This window comes from Dryobates pubescens, chromosome 13 (genome assembly GCF_014839835.1).
Source record: "Dryobates pubescens isolate bDryPub1 chromosome 13, bDryPub1.pri, whole genome shotgun sequence".
Classification (NCBI taxonomy): Eukaryota; Metazoa; Chordata; class Aves; order Piciformes; family Picidae; genus Dryobates; species Dryobates pubescens.
The window spans coordinates 25,889,745-25,910,105 of NC_071624.1; the positions used below are offsets into that span (position 1 = coordinate 25,889,745).

Consider the following 20,361-nt stretch of genomic DNA (forward strand, 5'->3'; position numbering starts at 1 on the left):
AATCCAACCTATCATCCAACACTATCTAATCAACTAAACCATGGCACTAAGTGCCTCACCTAATCTCTTCCTAAACACCTCCAGTGATGGTGACTCCACCACCTCCCTGGGCAACACATTCCAATGGCCAATCTCTCTTTCTATGAAGAACTTCTTCCTAATATCCAGCCTAAACTTCCCGTGGTGCAGTTTGAGACTGTGTCCTCTTGTTCTGGTGCTGGTTGCCTGGGAGAAGAGACCAACCCCCTCCTGGCTACAACCAGGTAGTTGTAGGCAGCAATAAGGTCTCCCCTGAGCCTCCTCTTCTCCAGGCTAAGCAACCCCAGCTCCCTCAGCCTCTCCCCATAGGGCTTGTGCTCCAAACCCCTCACCAGATAAATACAGCTCCTAAGCAGCAGCCTTCTCACAGGGCTAAATGTCATTCTCTGGCTCTGTGTCCAGGTACTCAGACATGGTTTCATTCAGTTTAAAATTATTTCTTATGATGCACATAACCTCAACTTCCTGTATCTCAATTTCAACCACACTGTGCTCCCCATTGATCCAAATTCTCTAACACCTCAGACACCTTTATCAGCTAACAGCTAATCTGGGGGATTCCAGGCACACATTAGTTTTGCCACTTCCTTTTTCACCATCTTCTCAAGGTTGCTGGAAAGGAAAAACAGTGAAAACCACCAGTGATCTGCAGCAAAAGATCACACATCCCTCTGATGCTTATTACACTTTATAACCAGTTACAAAACAGACTGAACTTCATGGAAAATCTCTCCACCTACATCAATTACTAGTGACCAATCTGATGTTCCTTTTTGAAACTGGAAAAGATTCAAAAGGATGCAATGTATTTGAACTATGCCAAATTTATCACCTAGCTCATAGAAAACATGATGGGAGCAAATGGGAAGGGAACTTATTCAGGCCTATAAATATGAGGGGTGGGTGTCAAGATGAAGGTGCCAGTGTCTTGTCTGTCATGCCCAGTAATAAGACAAGGAGCAATGGGTATAATCTGGAGCACAGGAAGTGCCACTTCAACATGAGGAGAAACAAGAGCACTGGAGCAGGCTGCCCATAGATGCTGTGGAGTCTCCTCCTTTAGGGACTTTCAAATCCTGCCTGTATGCGTTCCTGTGCCACACATCCCTCTGATGCTTATTAAACTTTATAACCAGTTACAAAACAGACTGAACTGCATGGAAAACATCTCAACCTGCACCAATTACTAGTGATCAATCTGATGTTCCTTTTTGAATCTAGAAAAGAAAGAAATGAGATTCCCTCCTAGATGCCTCTCTACTTGGACACCGGAAAATTAAGGCAATTGAAATTCTCATTTCTGTTGAAGTTGAAGATCCAACACCCTAAACTTTCACCTCAAATCAAGGAAGCAAAGCTTTGAAAAGCAAGCCTCATGCATTCAATTTCCAACAACTGATGTGAGAAAAACACAACTAAAAGCTTTACCTGTGTAATTTTTCAGAATCCCAATTCTTTTATCCGGCTCTGATGCTACCGAAGGGGCTGCCAGGAAACAAAGAGAATGGCTGGTAAATTGTTTCTCACACATTTTTCCACTCCATAATGGAATTTGTCAAAGAACTCCTAAACTTTACACTCAAAATGCTTGTTCCATACATTCTGTAATGTTGAACTTAGGAAAAGCTGTGTGAACCATGAAGAATATACACAGATTTTCCACCCATCCAGCTCAACAGAATAGAAATGCTGGGAGGATAATGGCAGAGGGTTACATTTCTTTGACTAATGGACAGAAACTGTGAAGGGTTAGGGATGACCCAGTCACTAAACAAGAGACAGGCACTCTCTGCCAGGCCCTCTCCCTTCACAAAGGGAAGATAAAAGGAGTAAGGGAGAGACATGGATTGGAAAAGAAAACTAAACCTACTTTCATGCAAATGGTAACAATAAATTGAAATAGATACAAAACCAATACTGAGCACAACCCCTCTGAAGGCCATTAGTCACTGTGACCACTGATGCTGTGGCAGAAGTGCCAGACTTGACTCAGAAGCAGATGGGAACCAGAATCAGGAGTTGGATTCTGAATCTGGATCCAGGAACACATGGATTGGGATCAAAGGCAGAATGGACAGAGTCCTCCTCAAACACTGACCACTGAGGAAGAGAACTTGACCCTGGTGACCCCTCAGCTTTATACCAGATATGATGTAGATGGAATGGAATCTCTCCTTGGTCAGATCAGGGTCATCTCTCCTGTCTGCTCCTCCCTCCAGGTGCAGCCTTTTACTCTGCACTTCTCATGCAGTACATAAGATTTAGCAGTGACCTTGGTCTGCACTCCCAGTCCCTGATGCTAATGCTAAATATCAGCATTATCATGGCTAGAAGCAGCCACTGTCTGCACAAGCATGCTGGTAACTGCAGAATGTGAAGTTGCTTAGAAGAGACTGAGCTGAAAATGAAAACCACTGAACAGAACTACTTCTGTTCTTACTCAACCCAGGACAGACAAGTATTTCTCCTTCAGCCCACACACACACACATATGCCCATGATGAAACTGTACTTTAGCTCTTTGGTATTCTCCAGAATAACTTAAATGATAGCCATCAAGGAAATGCTGTATTCTAACAGAGCTCTGTAATTGCACCTCTAATGACCAAGAAAAGTAATCAGGCACAGAGAGTAACATTCAAGCAATCAACCCTTTCAATGAGATAAACACATATAAAAGTTAGCACCATTACCTGGAGTATTATATTGATAGTATGCAGGATCATTTGGCTCCTCTTTCACTGCTACTGGGGCTGTTACCAAAGAAGCTGCTGTAGAAGTGACAAAGGGGTCAAATATCAAAAGAAATAATAACCAGATTCCAAAAGTCAACCAAGCAGAACAACCCACCAAGATCCTAGCTGGTCTCCATTCAAAAACTAATGTACAGCCAAGTTAGACACAGCCTGCATCAGACTGCGCTGCTGATGGAGCAACTCCTAAGGGTCCTCAACTGCTTGTTGTTTCTTTGAAGAGAAATATCCCCTCCATAAGCCTTCCAACACTGCCCAAAATGTTTTCAAGACCATTCTGACAAAATGAAAATTACTTAGAAAGCCCAGAAAGCAGCACTGGAAAGAGTCTGGAACCTAGTTCACACAAAGCTCAAGTTAACCCTTTGTGTCCTTTGAGCCAGATGCTAGCCACAGAGCTGTAAAGCACAAAGAACTAGAGCAAAGCACCGGGCTGAATAGGAAAACTGGATTCTTGTTCACATGCTGAGCACTGTGGCCCAACCCAACAAAAGGGAAAGCCACCAGCTTATCTCTAAGCACACCTGTCATCCCACTGCCTTTAATGGGATTATTCATGCCTTTACCTCCCAGCACACACTTACTGCTCTGCTGCAGATCACACAGCCTTGCAGGATCATCTCACCTGCAGGGGAACTTAGGATTGCTTGGCCATTTTAAAAATGATAAATACCATGGTTTGGTATTACTGATTTATTTCCATTTTAGCTAGAAGATGGGCATTCACTCACTTCCAGCATTTTATTAATATTAACAAATAAACACAATGGTTTTTCTCTCCCTAATAGAGTTGGAAGGGCCCTCCAGAGATCATCGAGTCCAACCCCCCTGCCAAAGCAGGATCAGCTAGGGTGGTCTGCACAGGAATGTACCCAGGCAGGTTTTGAAAGTGTCTAGAGAAGAAGACTTCAGAACCTCTCTGGGCAGCCTGTTCCAGCGCTCCATGAACCTCACGGTAAAGAAGTTTCTTTCTGTGCACCACCAACAAGGGACAAAGTGATTTTAAAGTGAAGCAACCTCCAAAGAAACAGAGGGTGGTGAGACTCTGGAATAGGTTGCTCAGAAAGGTTGTGGATACCTCCTCCCTAGAGGTGTTCAAGGCCAGGTTGGATGAGGCCTTCAATAGGCAAGTCTAGTTGTGAGGTGTCCCTGCCCATCGCAGGGAGGTTGGAACAGATGAACTCTAAGGTCCCTTCCAACCTAAGCCATTCCATGACTCTATTATGCTAAGTGAAAAGTTGGGAATTAAGTAAACCCTCACCTAAAAGGGTGTTTTCACAAAGACCCAGCTTACCCCTAAATTACAGCTACACTGTTTCTCTTTAGTCTGAGTAAGTAACTTACCTGGCTGTTTCTTTGGCTCCACAACAGCCCTGCATGCAGATATGGAAAGAAAAGGGCACAGCATTAGCAAAGACATCATTGCTTACTTGGTGGTGTAACATTAAAGAGAGAGCACTCCTCTTTAAGAGAAACAACCTGCAAGGTTCATTTAAAAATGAAAACTATTTGGACTTACGTCCACCAAAGCAGACAGAGCAGCACGAGAGAGAGCAAATAACCTTTTGAGGACAAATGAGATCTGTGACTTGTGGTCCAGGATCCATTTCAGTGTTACTACATCGTATTTGGATGGATGCTGCAATGCAACTCCTCTGGGCAGGCCCTGCGCTATCAGAAAGGACTGGTCATTCTGAATCTTCTCATATGGCACAGGCACCAACGTTGACTTCCCTAAAGCTTTGCCTGGAAAACAAACAAACAACAACAACCAACCAAACAGGAGATTCGGTTGAGGTCAAGAGTGCTCAGGTTAGCAAAAGGACAAGTCCACCATAAAACTGGTTTACTTTCAAAAGGTCTGGAGTGCAAGCAAGGTGCAGATGCAAATCTCTGCAGGAAAGTAAGTATGGCTCTAATTAATGTGCACTGGAACCCAGTGAGAAACAGAGGCTTCCTTGGAAGAAAACCAAATGGGCTGGGCTCTGCAAGAATCTCTAATCACTTCCCACAAAACACAGCAAGAAGAAAACCATGAACTACCCAATGTGTGTGCATGTCTTAGCACTGGCTACTAAAACTTACACTTATGTGCACCTTAACAGCACTTTAGTTGGAAGGCAAAGTCATGCAGTACTTCCCTCCCAACTGGAATATGAATTCAGAAATCCAGACCAGCTCTTTAGGAGACTTCAAAGCACCTACCATAGCAAAAGCAGAAAAAGTCATCCACAGACTTCATGAGAGCTTCCTCTTCCTCAGTGTCCACTGTCAGTCCATTCACAGGTGGCAGTGTCTTTGTTTTCTTTGTCTCTGCAGCCTTCTCTTCTCTAACACCTGGCAGTTACATATACAAATAAGATAAAAAATAAACTAATACCTTACTGTAAATCAAGTACCCAGTCCCTCCACTTTAGACTACAGACACTCAGGAAGGGTTCCTGCCAGAAAATCCTAAGAACTTATTTGCCTTAAAAGCAAATGCACTTATCCATGTGCATAAACAATGAGGAAATGTAAATTCACAGCAATTTATATCCTCCTCACAACCTTTGTAAATGTCACCTTCTGAGGTGACACACACAAGCAGGCTTCTTTTGGTTGTGTAGGCAGAAAACACTATTAGGATAGGGTACCTTTAATTGCTGTTTAAGCAGTGTCCATCAACAGCTCTTTCAAAATAAGCACACATCAAGGCACCTACTTCATCTTGGAAACCTAACTCCTAAAATTACCATCCTATACTCAATAGATCATGTTTTATGAACAGAAAAGTTTCACTGTTTTACTATAAAAATGAAATTAAACAAAACCCACACCTCAGATGTAATTAAAAGAGTACCAAAGTAATGCAGCTGTAATTCTAAGTCATGGTGGTTATCGTGGTTTAGATTGCTCTTTTGCTCCAAAAGGGCCAAAAGAAGGAAAATGCTCACACAAAGGATTGGATAGGATTGCAAAGGTCTCAGAGGAGACCTTATTGCTCTCTACAACTACCTGAAGGGAGGTTGTAGCCAGGTGGGGGTTGGTATCTTCTCCCAGCCAACCAGCCCCAGAACAAGAGGACACAGTTTTAAGCTCTGCCAGTGGATGTTTAGGCTGGATGTTAAGAAGAAGTTCTTCATAGAAAGAGTTATTGCCCATTAGAATGGACTGCCCAGGGAGGTGGTGGAGTCACCATCACTGGAGGTGTGTAGGAAGAGACTGGATGGGGTGCTTGGTGCCATGATAGGTTGGATAAGATGATCTCAAAGGTCTTTTCCAACCTGGTTAATTCTATTCTGGAAAGGCTATTCACAACTATAGACAATAGTACAAAGCATACAAAATACTCAGAAATCCATAGTCTGGGCTTAACACAGAAGCTCATTAAGCCTAAGCTTCACTCAAACCTCTCTTTACACCAGACTAACAAACCCAAGCCTTCATGCCCCCTCCATAACAAGCCTCTCTACCCTCCATACCATTCTGACATGGCACAAATTCAGCTTGGCAACTCTGGCTCCCAATTAGACCACTCCATGACAAATTGGCAGCACTGCCAAAGCTGACACCAGGCCTCACTCCCCAGCCAAGAGAGATAAGAGCGCCTGGGTGTCGTTCCCAGGAGGAGAGGCAGATGGAAAAATGGAAGAAAATTGATTTGGCAGCCAGTTTTTTAAGGATTCATGACTTATGGGTATGAAATACATCTTCCAGCCCACTTCCTGGACACTCTGGCCCCTCTGGAGGTCTGTAACTTTGTGGTTCTTAAAGACACCCACAGCCTCAAACTGCCACAATAGTATTAGATACAAATTTCTATCTACTAAATAAAAGCCACTTAAAAATATTATCTTGTCCAAAAGGTGCAGCTGGAATAGAATAGACCAGACCAGGTTGGAAGAGACCTTCATTGAGTCCAACCCATCACCCAACACCATCTAATCAACTAAACCATGGCACCAAGCACCCCATCCAGTCTCTTCCTAAACACCTCCAGTGATGGTGACCCCACCACCTCCCTGGGCAGCACTTTCCAATTGCCAATACTCTTTCTATGAAGAACTTCTTCCTAACATCCAGCCTAAACCTCCCCTAGCACAGCTTGAGACTGTATCCTCTTCAACAAGGCATGAAGTGATCTAAAGAACCAGAACCATTTGAGGAGTCCACTATGTGTTCAGTATCATGTCCAGCTTTCACAAGTGGAAAAAAAAAAAAAGACCTGGAGGATGGGATACAAAGAGAAATTAACAGTCCCTGAGAAATGCAGGATGTGTTGTGAGGTTGGACAGTCTAATACCTCTTACTGTAGTAGTTTGTCACATTAGCTAAGAAAAAAAAATAATGAACATTTCCAGGCCTAGCAGGAAGAACACTGCAACCAAGACCACTGTTACTGCCAGTGTTTATGTTCTCAAACAGCTGGGTTTGCCATAGTCAGAGTAATTAGATGAAGTAGCCATGATGTACAGATCTTTCCTCCCCAAAGTTTAGCATTAGGCAACCCCACATTAAGCAGCTTGTGAAATACAAAACAAAAGAAGACACAAATTGAAACTTACAGTATTTAACAAAATCCTCCTGAAATTCTTTCCTAGAACTGAGAAAGTTTCTTCCTCTCTCAGTTCCAACTACGAACACTTCTGCTTCAAATACAGCAATGCAGGCAATTTCTGCTTTGGACTTAGCAAGTTCTTTACACTAAAGAAAGAAACAAACAAACAAAGTAAGTTTTTATTAGCATAGTTAAGAGTAGAGATAACAGAAATATATCTGGTATCATGTAAACAAGTTATTACCTCTGCTGTCAGCACCCGCCCTTCAGAAGGTACTGGGAGTAACATAACATCAGCCATTAGCAAAGGGTAATTTATCCATCTAAAATGCTTCTCAGCAGGAATCTTAAATGCATTGCAGATTCATTATGTAAAATCAAGGCCTTGTCTAGACTCTGGCTCTAATTAAAATTATTTATGACATCAATCCATGTGAAGTTATCGCTTCCCTGTTAACAGAATCATATCGGGGCTCTTGCTCCAACTTTCAACAGCGGGTACTGGAGTTTTGTTCACTCACAGCTTCTCACACACCATGTTCTGTTCAGAAAGGTGTGGTTGCAAGCAGGAAGGCTGCTGCAGTCTGGCCTGTGCTGCCAGATGTGCTCAGGCTCAGGTGAATTCCTCCTGAGCAGAAGGACTATGCCTTCCCGGTGAACACCTGCATGTGCTCTGCTGGGGGAAATTTCTGGCAAGGGAGAAAGGCAGGAAGCCTGAGGCACAAGGAGAGAGCAAAGATCCTAAGAAAATCAGTGAGGTCATGAGAAAATGGTCATAAAAGGTCAATTTCTCCCACAAACTCAGATCAGAGTTTGCTTCAACTTACAAAGACACCAACAACTGCGGTCTGAGAGGAAAAGAAAAAGGCACACAAAGCCTTGAGGAACCGAACGTGCCCACTGGGGGAAAAGCCTTGTAATCACTTGCCTCATAACCATCCCACTCAGAGTTTCATTGATAAAAAGAAAATTCTTGTTCTGGCTCATCGTTTAAGAAAGCAATTTTGAAGATCCAAATCTTTGACAGAGCCCTCAAAGAATCAGCACAGGCCATTTCCCATCACAGCACTGGCCAGCCTTAAACCCTGCTATGCAATGATTAAACAACTTCTACAAGCCTGGTGATATAGCAACTTAAAAAAGGTGTTTTCTGGTCAAGTTTTGTTAAGTTTATTCAACAGCTGTGGACCAGGCATGAGCTTCAAGACCATTTATTCACTCTACATTACAGATCAGAATGCCCAGAACATACTCTTGCCTTTCAACCATGCTTCGCTGCTGCAATGAATAAATATCTCCTAGTTGACAAAATAGTTTTCAAAACTACCAAGCAACCACATCAAGAAAGAAAATTCCTGGTAAGCATCTGTTAGGATGATTTTCTATAACCAAAGAGCCAAAATTGCAGCTGGTTGGACAGCACAGGACAAGGTAAAAATAGAACATCACACCTTCCCAGCTCCCCAGCAGGAAGAAATATATTGGTGCCATTCAAGACAGAGTTGTGAGCCAGCTGCTTAACTTCTCTACTAACCATTGACTCAAGTGCTGACATCAGGAACGTAACCACCAGTTTGCTACAAGAGGATTCCTCCTCTTCAAGGTGTGCTGCTGGGCCAGTAGTTTGAGCCATTTTCGTCCTATAAAAGGAAATGTAAAAGCTCTTTAGAAACACAAAGCATTCTCCACCCCTTAACCCACACCCTCTGCCTCACACCCAGCAGCAATTAACATCAACCAACATCCATGACACATCATTCACTGTCCATTCTCACTCAGAATGAGATCGTTTCGCAGTACACAGAGGACCTCTCACTGCAGATGCCCTGGAGCTCCACCCTGTTCCAGTACAGTCTGGATCAAATGGTGGGGCTGTGTTTCCACCCCTGGGGCAGTCAGTCCCAATGATACTTTTGTTGTGGGTTGCATTTGCCTCCTAACAAACCCGAGATTTACCCCTGGAATAAACGTCATAGAATCACAGAATCAACAAGGTTGGAAAAGACCTGAGAGATCATCGAGTCCAACCTCTTACCTAACACCTCAAAATGAAGCAAAATGAAGTTATATTTACAAAATGGACTACATATGCAATTACAAAAGGCAATAAACATATCCAGGGTACATTTACATCTAGTCACAATTCAACAACATCAGAAATGCTCCCTTATACAAACTCGGCTTTCCCCTCCCCGCCCCTTCTGGACACAAAGGGCCTCAAAGGAAGCTGCATGCAGTTAGCCTACTTTTGCCTGCCCCTCTCCCTTCCCCCAGTATCTCACACTCACAATCAAAACAAGAGATTATTCCAGCAAGAACAAGGTCAAAGGAGAGGCAAGCTGCAAGCAAGCCAGAAGCAACGGGGAAGAAAAGAGGAAAAAACTGTCTGTGCTTTCAGATATAGAGAAATATGCAGAGCCAATGAAATGAAATAAATTTATCTCTAGTATTCTGTCCATCCCCCCTCAGGCATTTTGTCCAGCCCAGGGTTAGAAACCTCTGGAAAATTCTTGTTGACTATTAAGCATAGCCTTTTAAAACTGTGATAGCCTTCCACCCCTCCAAGTGAAAGCAAACTGTTTCCAACACATCCTGGTGTTTGGAACCCCCCCTGGCACACCAGAAATATAGATGGGCTCCATATCCAGGAGATACACAGATATAGAGAGACAAATAGATAGGTAGATACACACCCACCCACAAACACAGGGGCCTGACAAACCCTGAGTAAATGGCCAGCAAATGGTGGAGGCTTGCTAGAAGCTGAGGAAGATCAGCTTAACATCCCCCAGACATTAGCTGGCTCTCTGGGTCTAGAAGTGTGGTGGGTTCAAGTTTCCCCCCAGCATTAACTTTGCCAGAGCAACTCAGTTAGAAGCAAATGAAGCTGTATTTACAAGCAAAATCTACACTCTACAATGGAATGCAATGAACACGTACAAAATAGACAGAAATTTACAACTAGCAAATAACACAGAAACCCCCCTGGTCCCCAAAAGAGACCAGGGAATCTGCTCCACTGCCCCCCCCAAACCTCCTCCCCCCTCCTCTTTGTAGGAGAGAGAGAGAGGAAAAAGAGGAGTTGAGAGAAAAATAGGTTAGCTTATCTTCTCAAGGCCAGCTAGAAGCACTGTTATCTCCTGAGCGAAGCAGAACAGCCAAGAAGAGAAAGGAAAGGAATGGGAATGGAAGTGAAATGTTGATACAGCTTCTTTTTACCCCAGACTTCCACCCAATGAATTTGTTCAGAATAATCTTTTGTTTTCCTTTATACACCCAATAAAAATGTATTTACATTTTCCTGCTTGAAATCTGCAGCTAAATGTTAAAGGCACAGCCTGAAAACTGCCACATTAGCAGACAACGGGAAAACCCCCCTGGCCAAGGACCAGGGGAAGCTACTAGCTTCCCTCTCTGCCTTACCCCTTACCCACCGTGTACTAAAGGGACAAGAGAAAAGAGCAGAGAAGTTAGACTCAGCCAAGGCCAGTCAAAAGCACATTATCTCTCCTGAGTGAAGCAAAACAGCCAGAGATCAGAAAAGGGAAGAATTGTTATGGTACAGCTCCTCTTATTCTAGATATTTACCCAATGAATTTGTTCAGAATAATCTCTTGTTTTCCTTTTCACACCCAATAGTGATTTGTTTATATTTTTCCACTTTCCTGCTCAAAATCTGTAACTAAGTTTTAAAGGCATAGCCTAAACCACCACATGAAGTCAGCTCTCTGACTAATTAAGAAACTGACCACAGCACAACAACTTGCAGGGTATAAATGGAGAGAGTCGAGTTCTCTCCACACAGAAGCAGCCTGGCAGTCAGATCTCCCCCCTAAGGGAACCCTAAGGAGTCTTCATTCCCATGACCTGCAGAAAAGAACCCCACAACTCACAAAGAGTTATGAAGAGGTATGTTTATTATGGCCCTGGATGCAACTCTGCCTAACTCACCTAACTTCCACAGCACAAGCCATTATTTATGTTACAAAAGCACACATATTCATTATGTTTCTGAGGACAGGCATAGGTAATACAATTTACTCCCAAGAACTCATTAACATTAGTGTCCTCCCATTCTCCAAATGTAATCAAACATGGCCAGGAACTCATTAGGTTGGTATAAAGCAGAACCCCCCCCACCTTCAAGGACACAATTATCACATTCCTTCTTATCAGTGGTTCTGCCTACCTAACTTTTGTGAGGCCCCAGATTACTTTTCCCCTCGTCATCCACCCTGGAGAGTATCTATACTGAATGAGTGTGTGCACATTTTGGTTCATCTCTCCAAATAGTTTAATTAGTGATACGACAGTACTTTGCCAACTGACATCCAAACATGTAATTTTACAGTGTTGGAAGGAGAGCAGATTTCAGGTGGCTGTTGCTGGCTATTTGTGGGTGCTTCCATGACACCCTCTGATACTCAGATGTTCTTCATCAGTCTGTTAGCTAGCTGACCCCAAGCCTCACACATGCTCACAGAGGTATGAACTCAGTAGTGCAAACCTTAATTGTTTAGCAGATCTCTGTTCTTTCTTATCATCAAGAAAACTGCTTACTTCCCTGCCTATTACCTCTCCTTCCACCATTCCTCATCTCCTTAACTGAGGCTTACAAAGATGGTCTCTCTTCCCAGCTATATTTTGTACTCGCCACACCTGATAGCCCTGAGACACCACAAGGCCACACCAAACCAACAGCATTTTGCTGGGAACAGGAGGCATGGTTCATTAGGGTCTCTCTTCACAGAGGGAGTTGTTAGCCATTGGAATGTGCTGCCCAAGGAGGTGGTGGAGTCACCGTCCCTGGAGGTGTTCAAGAGGGGACTGGACGTAGCACTCAAAGCCGTGGTTTAGTTAGTCATGAGGTGTTGGGTGATTAAGTTGGACTTGACGATCTCTGAGGTCTTTTCCAACCTTATTGATTCTATAATTCTATAATTACACACCTGTGAGAACTCTTTAAACCCAGTAACAATTAATTCCCATTTTTCTAGGTACTCTCATGATACCACATCATGATTCTTTAGTCAGCCTAGACAGCAACTACCTTTGCTGCTCTTAAGGACCATTAAAAACATAAATCACACTTCCAGCAACTGTTGTTCTAAAAGCACCTCTGCTTTGTCTCATTCTGAGTCTGCATGATGTTTGCAAAGAGATGTTTAAATCTGATCTCCACTACTTCTAAAGATTCCAATATAGAAGCACAAAATCTTAGATGAAATAAAAATGCAGTATCTAACTGCTCCTCACAAGCCAACCACACAGGAGTGACCATAACACCCAGCTTGGAGTAGCTATGAAACCATTGGTGTAAGCCTTCACTTCTGTATCAAAGCCAGACAGACTCCAGGAGCAATTCACTTACGTTTGTAAGTACACAGTGTCCCACTCAGGCATTCCTGAATTGCAGTGAAACCATGTCAACAAAATGAAATATTAATCACAACAGTCCTGACCACCTGATAATTTCTGTCTTTACCAGTGTAATTATATTTACTTAGTCAACATGATGATCACGTTGAGTAACAATTACTTTAGTTCTGGGTGTCCATCAATACTTACATATAATATTTGAGAAGTGAATTTGTCTAAGCTCTATCAGCATTTATTTAATTACAACAAAACTGGTGCTGAAACGTTTTCCAGGGTGAGAAATTGTTGGCCTTGCTAGTGTGAGGTGGTCCTTTGGATTTCTGCTGCAATGGTCACAGTAAACAAAATAAACAATGGCTCAAATTGATTCAGGAAAAAAAACAACCTTCTGGGGTTAGCACAGAGAAGTAAATCGCCACTCAACACCCATTTGTATTCTAACACCTTGTGTCCTGCTTTGAGCTGGGACGGAAAGTATTTTACCCCACAGCAGCAAAATAAAAACACTCTCACACGTAGATAAGCAGGGGGCTGTGGGTGGCTTTTATCCTTGATGGACGTGGAGCTCTGCCCTTGAATCAGGAATGTAAACAACTCCAAGGGAGAAGATCTGTGAAAAACAAAGGAAGGAGCAAGAGAACTCCCCAGGCTACCAACAGGAGGAGAGAGGCACGTGGAGAGCAAGCCTAAACCAATCACTTAAGAGTAAAGGACATGTGGACACAGAAGAATATATAAGCCATGATGTGTTAGTGAAGTTGCCACGGCTGATGCTGGGCTGCTGCTTGTGCACCTCATAGTGTCAGTACTTTTTCTCTGCCGCCGACACTCACAGAATTGCAGGTTAAATAGAAATACCATTTACAACCATCAACAAAAGCACAAAAGGTATCAAGGCACAAAGGATATATACAGATACTCAGAACCAGCCTTGGCCCAGCTCTCTGGCTGGGCCCCAAAACAGGCTTCAATGAGCAAGGCCTTACTCCAACACAGCCAAAAAGAGGAAGCAGCAGCTACATGCCTAGAGCAGAGAGGTGACAGAGAGATGTGACCATCTCTACTCCTTATATAGAGAGAGACAGGATATGGAGGGGAATAACAAGTTACAGTATCCTGTGTCCTCCCACTTTGGACTATCTAGTCCTCTGGAGGAATTTATCTCTGGGGTAGGACATTTAGTCCTTAACCTACACCACCTTGCAAAAAAACCCCATCCAGTCAGTACACAACCAGGCTCTGTGGCAGTTTCAGGCTACACCTTTAAAAGTGAGCTGCAGATTTTGAGCAGAGAAAGTGGAGAAATATAACCAATTCACAGTTGGGTGTAAAAAGGAAAAGATTATTCTAAACGAATTTCATTGGCCAGATGTGTGAAGGCCCAGCTTCCCCTCCCCCACTAAGAAGAAATAGCCACAGCCGGTAGAAGAGAAAGGGAATGCTATATTTACAAAGCAATGATTGCAGGGAATTTGTGTACACAAATATACAGAATTTACAATATATACAGAAATATACAGCAAAGAAACAAAACAGGAATAGGACCCCCTAGCAGAGGGGGCTTCCCCCTGTACCCCCTTGACCCCCCTACCCCCCTTCTTCCCCAAGGAGGGTTAGAAAGAGAACAAGGGGAATTAGCAAAGCAGAAGAGGCCCAAATACAGGAGGGTTAGTTCTTATCTGTTATTTGGCCAGAAGCCCAGAAGCCATCAGCTGGAAGAGGGAAAGTAAGCGAAACTGAAGGAAAGTTCCAGCCCCACCAAATCTTAAGACCTTACTCCCACCTATTAACCAATGAAATTCGTTTAGAATACAATATATTTACAAACATTTAGCCAGAGTGTCCCTTCCTTAAAGGCACAGCCTCAAACGGTCACACTTAGTGTGAGAGTTGTTCCAGATCGTGAGATATTAACCTAAAGACTTGTACACACTGGCAACAACTCAGCTACGTGATCTGCTTGTAAGGGGGTGGTCACATTCATTTAACAGTCACCATGCAGATGTTTCCCTCAAGCAATTTACACATCAAAGCTTTGGCAAAAGCCAGCAAATAAAGAACTCAAAACACAACAGGTGGTACCCAAAACACCATAATGATTAAAAACACTGTTGTGAACCCAGATGAGGCAGGCAATGTTACACATCCAGACAGGTGTATGGTTTTATGATGACCTTCATTAAACATCAGCATGACAGACCTCTGTAAATACCTTCCCTGCTGGCTAGGGAAGTTCTCTGCTGCTGGCTGTGCTGTTGCACACACATCCACCTTTGCTGAAATCTGCCTGAAGCAGCCACTGTGTGAAGCCTCTCCTGGGTCTCTGTTGGGTCTAACACTGTTCTTTTCCCAGGCAATCTGCTCCCTTTCACAGACAGACACAATGCAGATTTGCCCCTAGCGAGGTGGAAGTGAAGTGCTAGGCTCAAGTCACAGTTGACAGGTATATAGGAGAGAAAAAACAAACCCCAAACATCTCTTAAGATTAAACACAATGGGACAACTGTTTGGCCAACAGCACCCTGGCCTGTATCAGGAATAGTATGGCCAGCAGGAGTAGGGAAGTGATTTTCCCCCTGTACTCAGCACCAGTGAAGCCACACCTTCAGTACTGGGTTCAGTTTCAGGCCTTTCCTTACAAGATAGACATGGAGGTGCTGGAGCATGTCCAGAGAAGGTAAATGAAGCTGGTGAAGGGTCTGGAGGTCACATGCAGAATGGCTGAGGGAGGTGGGGTTGTTCAGCCTGAAGAAAAGGAGGCTGGGGAGAGACCTCACTTTGCAACTACCTGAAAGGAGGTGGGAACCATGTGGAGATCACTCTGTTCTCTCTAGCAATAAATGACAGAAGAGAAAGTAGCCTCAAGTCGCATCATGGGAGGCTTAAGTCAGCTATTAGAAGCTGCTTCTTCGCTGAAAGGGTTTTCAAAACACTGAACAGCTGCCCAGAGAGATGGCTGAATGCCCATCCCTGGAGGCGTTTAAAAGAAGTAGAGACGTGATGCTGAGGATCATGTTTTAGCACCCGACTGGGCAGAGTTAGATAATGGTTAGGCTCGATGATCCTGAAGGTCTTTTCCAACCAAACCGACTCCAGGACTCTACGAGTCGCTCTGTAGAACTGCACGTGCTCCTCATCCGAGATGCCGCTGCGCTCCCCCCCCACTGCTCGGGCGCTGGCCTACACCAGTCCCTGCTGTCCCGGGGCAGGAGGTCGGTCCTCTGTCCTCGCTCACCACCCCACTACCTGTCCTGAGTGGTACCCGGTCTCCGATGGGGTCGCAGCCACTCGTCGCCGGACACGACCACGAAACGCGTCACCGCCGCTCCCCCATCCTGTTCCGTATTTCCTTTGCATGCCCCGCCCCTTCCCGCCCTTGCCCAATCGCCGCCAACACGCGCAGAGCGCCGCCAAGCCCGCGCCGCCCCGTCAGCCAATGGAAAGCGGCGGCGGCGGCGCGGTAGCAGCGCTCCCTCCACCCAGCGGCGGGCAGGGAGGGGGTGAGGGCCTGAGGCCCCGCCTCGGCGCAGGGGAGGGGGGGTGGCCCCCCCACATACTCGGCCTCGGGGAAACGGCGGCAATGGCAGCTGTGCGAGGCCCAGGCCCTCCCGCACCCTCCAAGCCGTAGCAAGAGCTTCTCTCGGGGCCGGGGGCTACGATGTCCCCCGTGCTCCTCGGGGAAGATCTCCTCTCAGGGAGCTACAGGCCCACCACCCCGGAACCCGCCGAGGCCCCGCTCCCGTCCTCCCACTTACCTGGCGCCAGGCGCGGACAGCCCGGCCCTGGTCGATGAAGGCGAAGTGGTGATGCCGGGTTGCGGGGGAAGGCCAGCGACGGCGGAGCCTCGTTAGCGGAAGGCTGCTTCCCGGCGGCTGATGGGGCGGTGGGCCCGGCCGCCACAGGGCCCCGGCTTTCCCCCTCACGGTCTCAGGCTTAAGCCAGCGCTCCTCCAGGGGAGGGGAGCCGGCGCGCGGGGGCAGGTTTTTTGTTCGGGCGGCCGCGCAGGCGCGGCCCTCGCGAGGGCTGCCGGGAAGCGGAGTCCGGTGGCGGAGCGGGGCTGGGCGGGGGATCGCGGCTCCCGCCCTGCCCCGCTGCGCGGCGGGAGGGGACACCTGGCCCCGGCGGCGAGATGGGCAGTGGCTGGAGAGGCGCCGTGGCTTTACGGCGGCGCCGGCGAGGGGGCTAGGGTAGAAGGTGGCCATGCGGGGACGGGGTTTGCTTCTGCCTCCGCCGCCGGCGGGCTGTTGCTTCCCTGCGGCCTGGACTTGGAAAGCGAGGAGAGCTCCCAGTGCCGAGCCCCGAAACCCCCTCTGCGTGTTCCCCCCTGTATGTCGTGACAGCAGCTGCTTCCGCCTGGCAGCTGTGCTGTCACCTGGAGCTGGACCTCGGAGAGCGTTGGCTAGGCAGCCCCCCCTCTCAGCTTAGAAATCAGGCCTTAGGCTGAGCTTACATTCCTTAACCTTACGTTTCAAAAGGTTTCACCCTCGCCTTTCAAAACCAAGGTTTCGTTTCCCATGAGCTCACTATGTGTTTTGGAACATCTGGAAAGGTATTTTCTGTTGAATTTAGGTTCAGCATGGTAAACATGGACGGAAACTTTGCCATGCTGCATGCCAAAATTTGTACCAAATCAAGAAAAGTGCTGTTGGGATTACTCAGTTTAAAATAAAACCATCGTTTTCATAAGTAACACTTTGTTTATAGTGCATATAGGAGTGGGGCATTAGATGTAACCCTGGTATTTTCAGAATGTTAACAGTGTGTTTAGAGTTGCTCAAGAGTAACCGCCAAACACTGCAACTGCAAGGAAGTTTCATTTGTGAAGGGCACATGCTCAGCTTAAAAGCATTCAGCTGCTTCTTAGCTGCAATAAACAGCAATAAATCAACCTGAGGAGGAAGGCTCAGAAGCTGGCTGCCGGGAAAGGGCCCTGCAGGATACGTTTTGGTTGTTCTCATACCATCGCCGTCGAGGCTGTGGACTTCATGCAAAAAGCACCCATCTGCAACTGCTGATCAGTGTACCCTGAGCAAACCTTCTGAGCAATTCAAGATGTTGTGGCTCTTGGTGGCTCCTTGGAGGCTTTAGCTGGATGTAATTCATCTCGTCGGTTTCGTTATGGGAAAGGAGACAAAAAGCTTTCTGCAGCGCCCTAGTGGAAAATAAATAAATAACTAAATAACCAAAACAAGCAAACCAACCAAGCAAAACAGAAACACCACACACAGAAACACCCACCACAACATTCCCAAAGGGGAAAAAAAAAACCCAAAAAGCCACCACCCACTTTCATCACAGAATCACCAAGGTTGTAAGAGACCTCAAACATCATCAAGTCCAACCTGGCACCACAGACCTCATGACTAAACCATGGCACCAACTGCCACATCCAATCCCCTCTTGAGCACCTCCAGGGACAGTGACTCCACCACCTCCCTGGGCAGTACATTCCAATGGCCAACAGCTCTTTCTGGGAAGAACTTTTTCCTCACCTCCAGCCTAAACTTCCCCTGGTGCAGCTTGAGACTGTGTCCTCTTGTTCTAGTGCTGGTTGCCTGGGAGAAGAGACTAACCCCCTTCTGGCTACAACCTCCCTTCAGGTAGTTGTAGACAGCAATAAGGTCTGCCCTGAGCTTCCTCTTCTCCAGGCTAAACAACCCCAGCTCCCTCAGCCTCTCCTCACAGGGCTGTGCTTGAGGCCTCTCCCCAGCCTCATTGCCCTTCTCTGGACACATTCAAGTGTCTCAATGTCCTTCACCATCTTAACCTCTTTCCCTCTGGCACTCTGAGGGTTCCTCTTTGCAGAACCTGTACAGGGAAAAGCTTAACATCTGGTGACAGACTTGAGCACCGGGGACACCAAATCTTCCTGAGCAGTCACAGTTGTCTTCTAAATCTGTATGCCAGGTCCCTTTGCCATTTAGATGGCATTTTTAGTGGGCACTATCATTCCATGACAACCTCATGCTGTCATCTTTCAGCTGTACCTCCCTGCACACGCAGCTCACCCCCAGTCATTTCATACAGATTTAGAGGTCCTAAGCACGTCCTGTACAAAAGTTACTCAAGCAAATCCCCCTGGAAGACAGGAGGAGTTTTACCTGTATAATAAATAGCAGTTTATTGGCAGGACATCATTCAGGACCCTTTTCCTGCAGGCATGGGTGGCTCCTGGTGGCAGAGAAGATGCCTTTTGGTTACATAACATCATGTAACAATCCGAGGGTCAAATGTAGCAGCTGCTTCCTGCTGGCAGGATCATTGTTGCTGTGGCTCATTTGCTACCAGGCAGGTCCTCAGAAGAGTCAAAAGGTGTCGTTTCTTTAGAAAAAGATTCTTCAGGATATTCTGTATCCCTCTCTACTGCCTGATCCAGCCATGTGAGCTTTGGAGCTGAATGAAGTTTTGGAGTGGGCTGCAGTCATGCTTTGTGTGCAATGATGTTTACCAATTGTGGTTACAAGTTGACTAACTGAAAAATCCATCAGAGACGTTCTCCGGGGGGTTTGAAATCAATGCTCAGACTAGGAATAACTTGTATGATTTTAGAGGCTGGACTAATTAACAGCTGTACCATATTGCTTTGGACTGAGGGAATTTTCCCCATCAGTTCAGAGCCTGGAAACGGAGAAACTTCCTTCTGGATCAGATATCCAGCTCAACACACAGCTCTGTGGATTTTTACCAGCAGATTGTGGAACTGACTGTTATACACAACATCTGCCTAGTAAATCTTGATACTCTTTCTAGGTTTAAAATGCAAGGTCAGGTCTCCTGGCAGGAAACATTTTTTTATCTAAATTCTTTGGTTTGAAGTGTTTTCAATTGCTTTACTTTCCCCCCTTCTGTTTAACCAGCTGGGCTTCACTTTCAGATCGAGAAGGATTTTCACACAACTACAAGGCAAAACTTTTCTCTGAAACAAGGGAGCCAGACTGTAAAACACTGCAAGAGGGGAGTTAAATTCAGAGTTGTTTTGTTTGGGTTTTTAATGACAAAAAGGAGAGAGAGAAATTCCATCTCAAGCTCTTAGTCTTCTTCTGAAATGAAACTGAGAGCCATACATACAGTTGGTTTGGTTTTTTTACTTACTCATTAGTTTGGGGAATTATTCTATTTCATTCCCAGAAATATGCATTATTCTCCTTAGCACTCACAAGCTAGGCTATTTGGGACCTGGGGGTACTGGTCAATGGTAGGCTGAACATGAGCCAGCAGTGTGCCCAGTGTGCATCCTGGCCTGCATCAGGAACAGTGTGGCCAGCAGGAGCAGGGAGGTCATTCTGCCCCTCTACTCAGCACTGGTTAGGCCAAACCTTGAGTCCTGTGTCCAGTTCTGGGCCCTTCAGTTTGGGAAAGATGTTGAGTTGCTGGAACGTGTCCAGAGAAGGGCAACAAAGCTGGGGAGGGTTCTGGAGCACAGCCCTGGGAGGAGAGGCTGAGGGAGCTGGGGTTGCTTAGCCTGGAGAAGAGGAGGCTCAGGACAAACCTTCTTGCTGTCTACAACTAGCTGAAAGGAGGTTGTAGCCAGGTAGGGGTTGGTCTCTTCTCCCAGGCAACCAGCAACAGAACAGAGGACACAGTCTCAAGCTGTGCTAGGGGAGGGTTTAGCTGGATGTTATGAAGAAGTTCTTCCCAAAAAGAGAGATTG

The 20,361-nt window shown here is 45.8% G+C and overlaps 1 protein-coding gene across 1 annotated transcript in view; it reads right to left on the minus strand.

The window, feature by feature from the left end:
• GTF2I (general transcription factor IIi) overlaps positions 1 to 16,725 on the minus strand; it is a 71,620-nt gene extending 54,895 nt beyond the window's left edge. Inside the window, exons 1-8 of the mRNA XM_054166987.1 lie at positions 16,466 to 16,725; positions 8,866 to 8,971; positions 7,339 to 7,477; positions 4,997 to 5,128; positions 4,354 to 4,537; positions 4,136 to 4,164; positions 2,732 to 2,809; positions 1,468 to 1,524 (exon numbers count right to left, since the gene is read on the minus strand). Of these exons, the coding sequence (XP_054022962.1) occupies positions 1,468 to 1,524; positions 2,732 to 2,809; positions 4,136 to 4,164; positions 4,354 to 4,537; positions 4,997 to 5,128; positions 7,339 to 7,477; positions 8,866 to 8,964 (718 nt within the window). The 5' untranslated portion in view covers positions 8,965 to 8,971; positions 16,466 to 16,725. The remainder of the gene's footprint in view (positions 1 to 1,467; positions 1,525 to 2,731; positions 2,810 to 4,135; positions 4,165 to 4,353; positions 4,538 to 4,996; positions 5,129 to 7,338; positions 7,478 to 8,865; positions 8,972 to 16,465) is intronic.
• Positions 16,726 to 20,361: the final 3,636 nt, after the last annotated feature.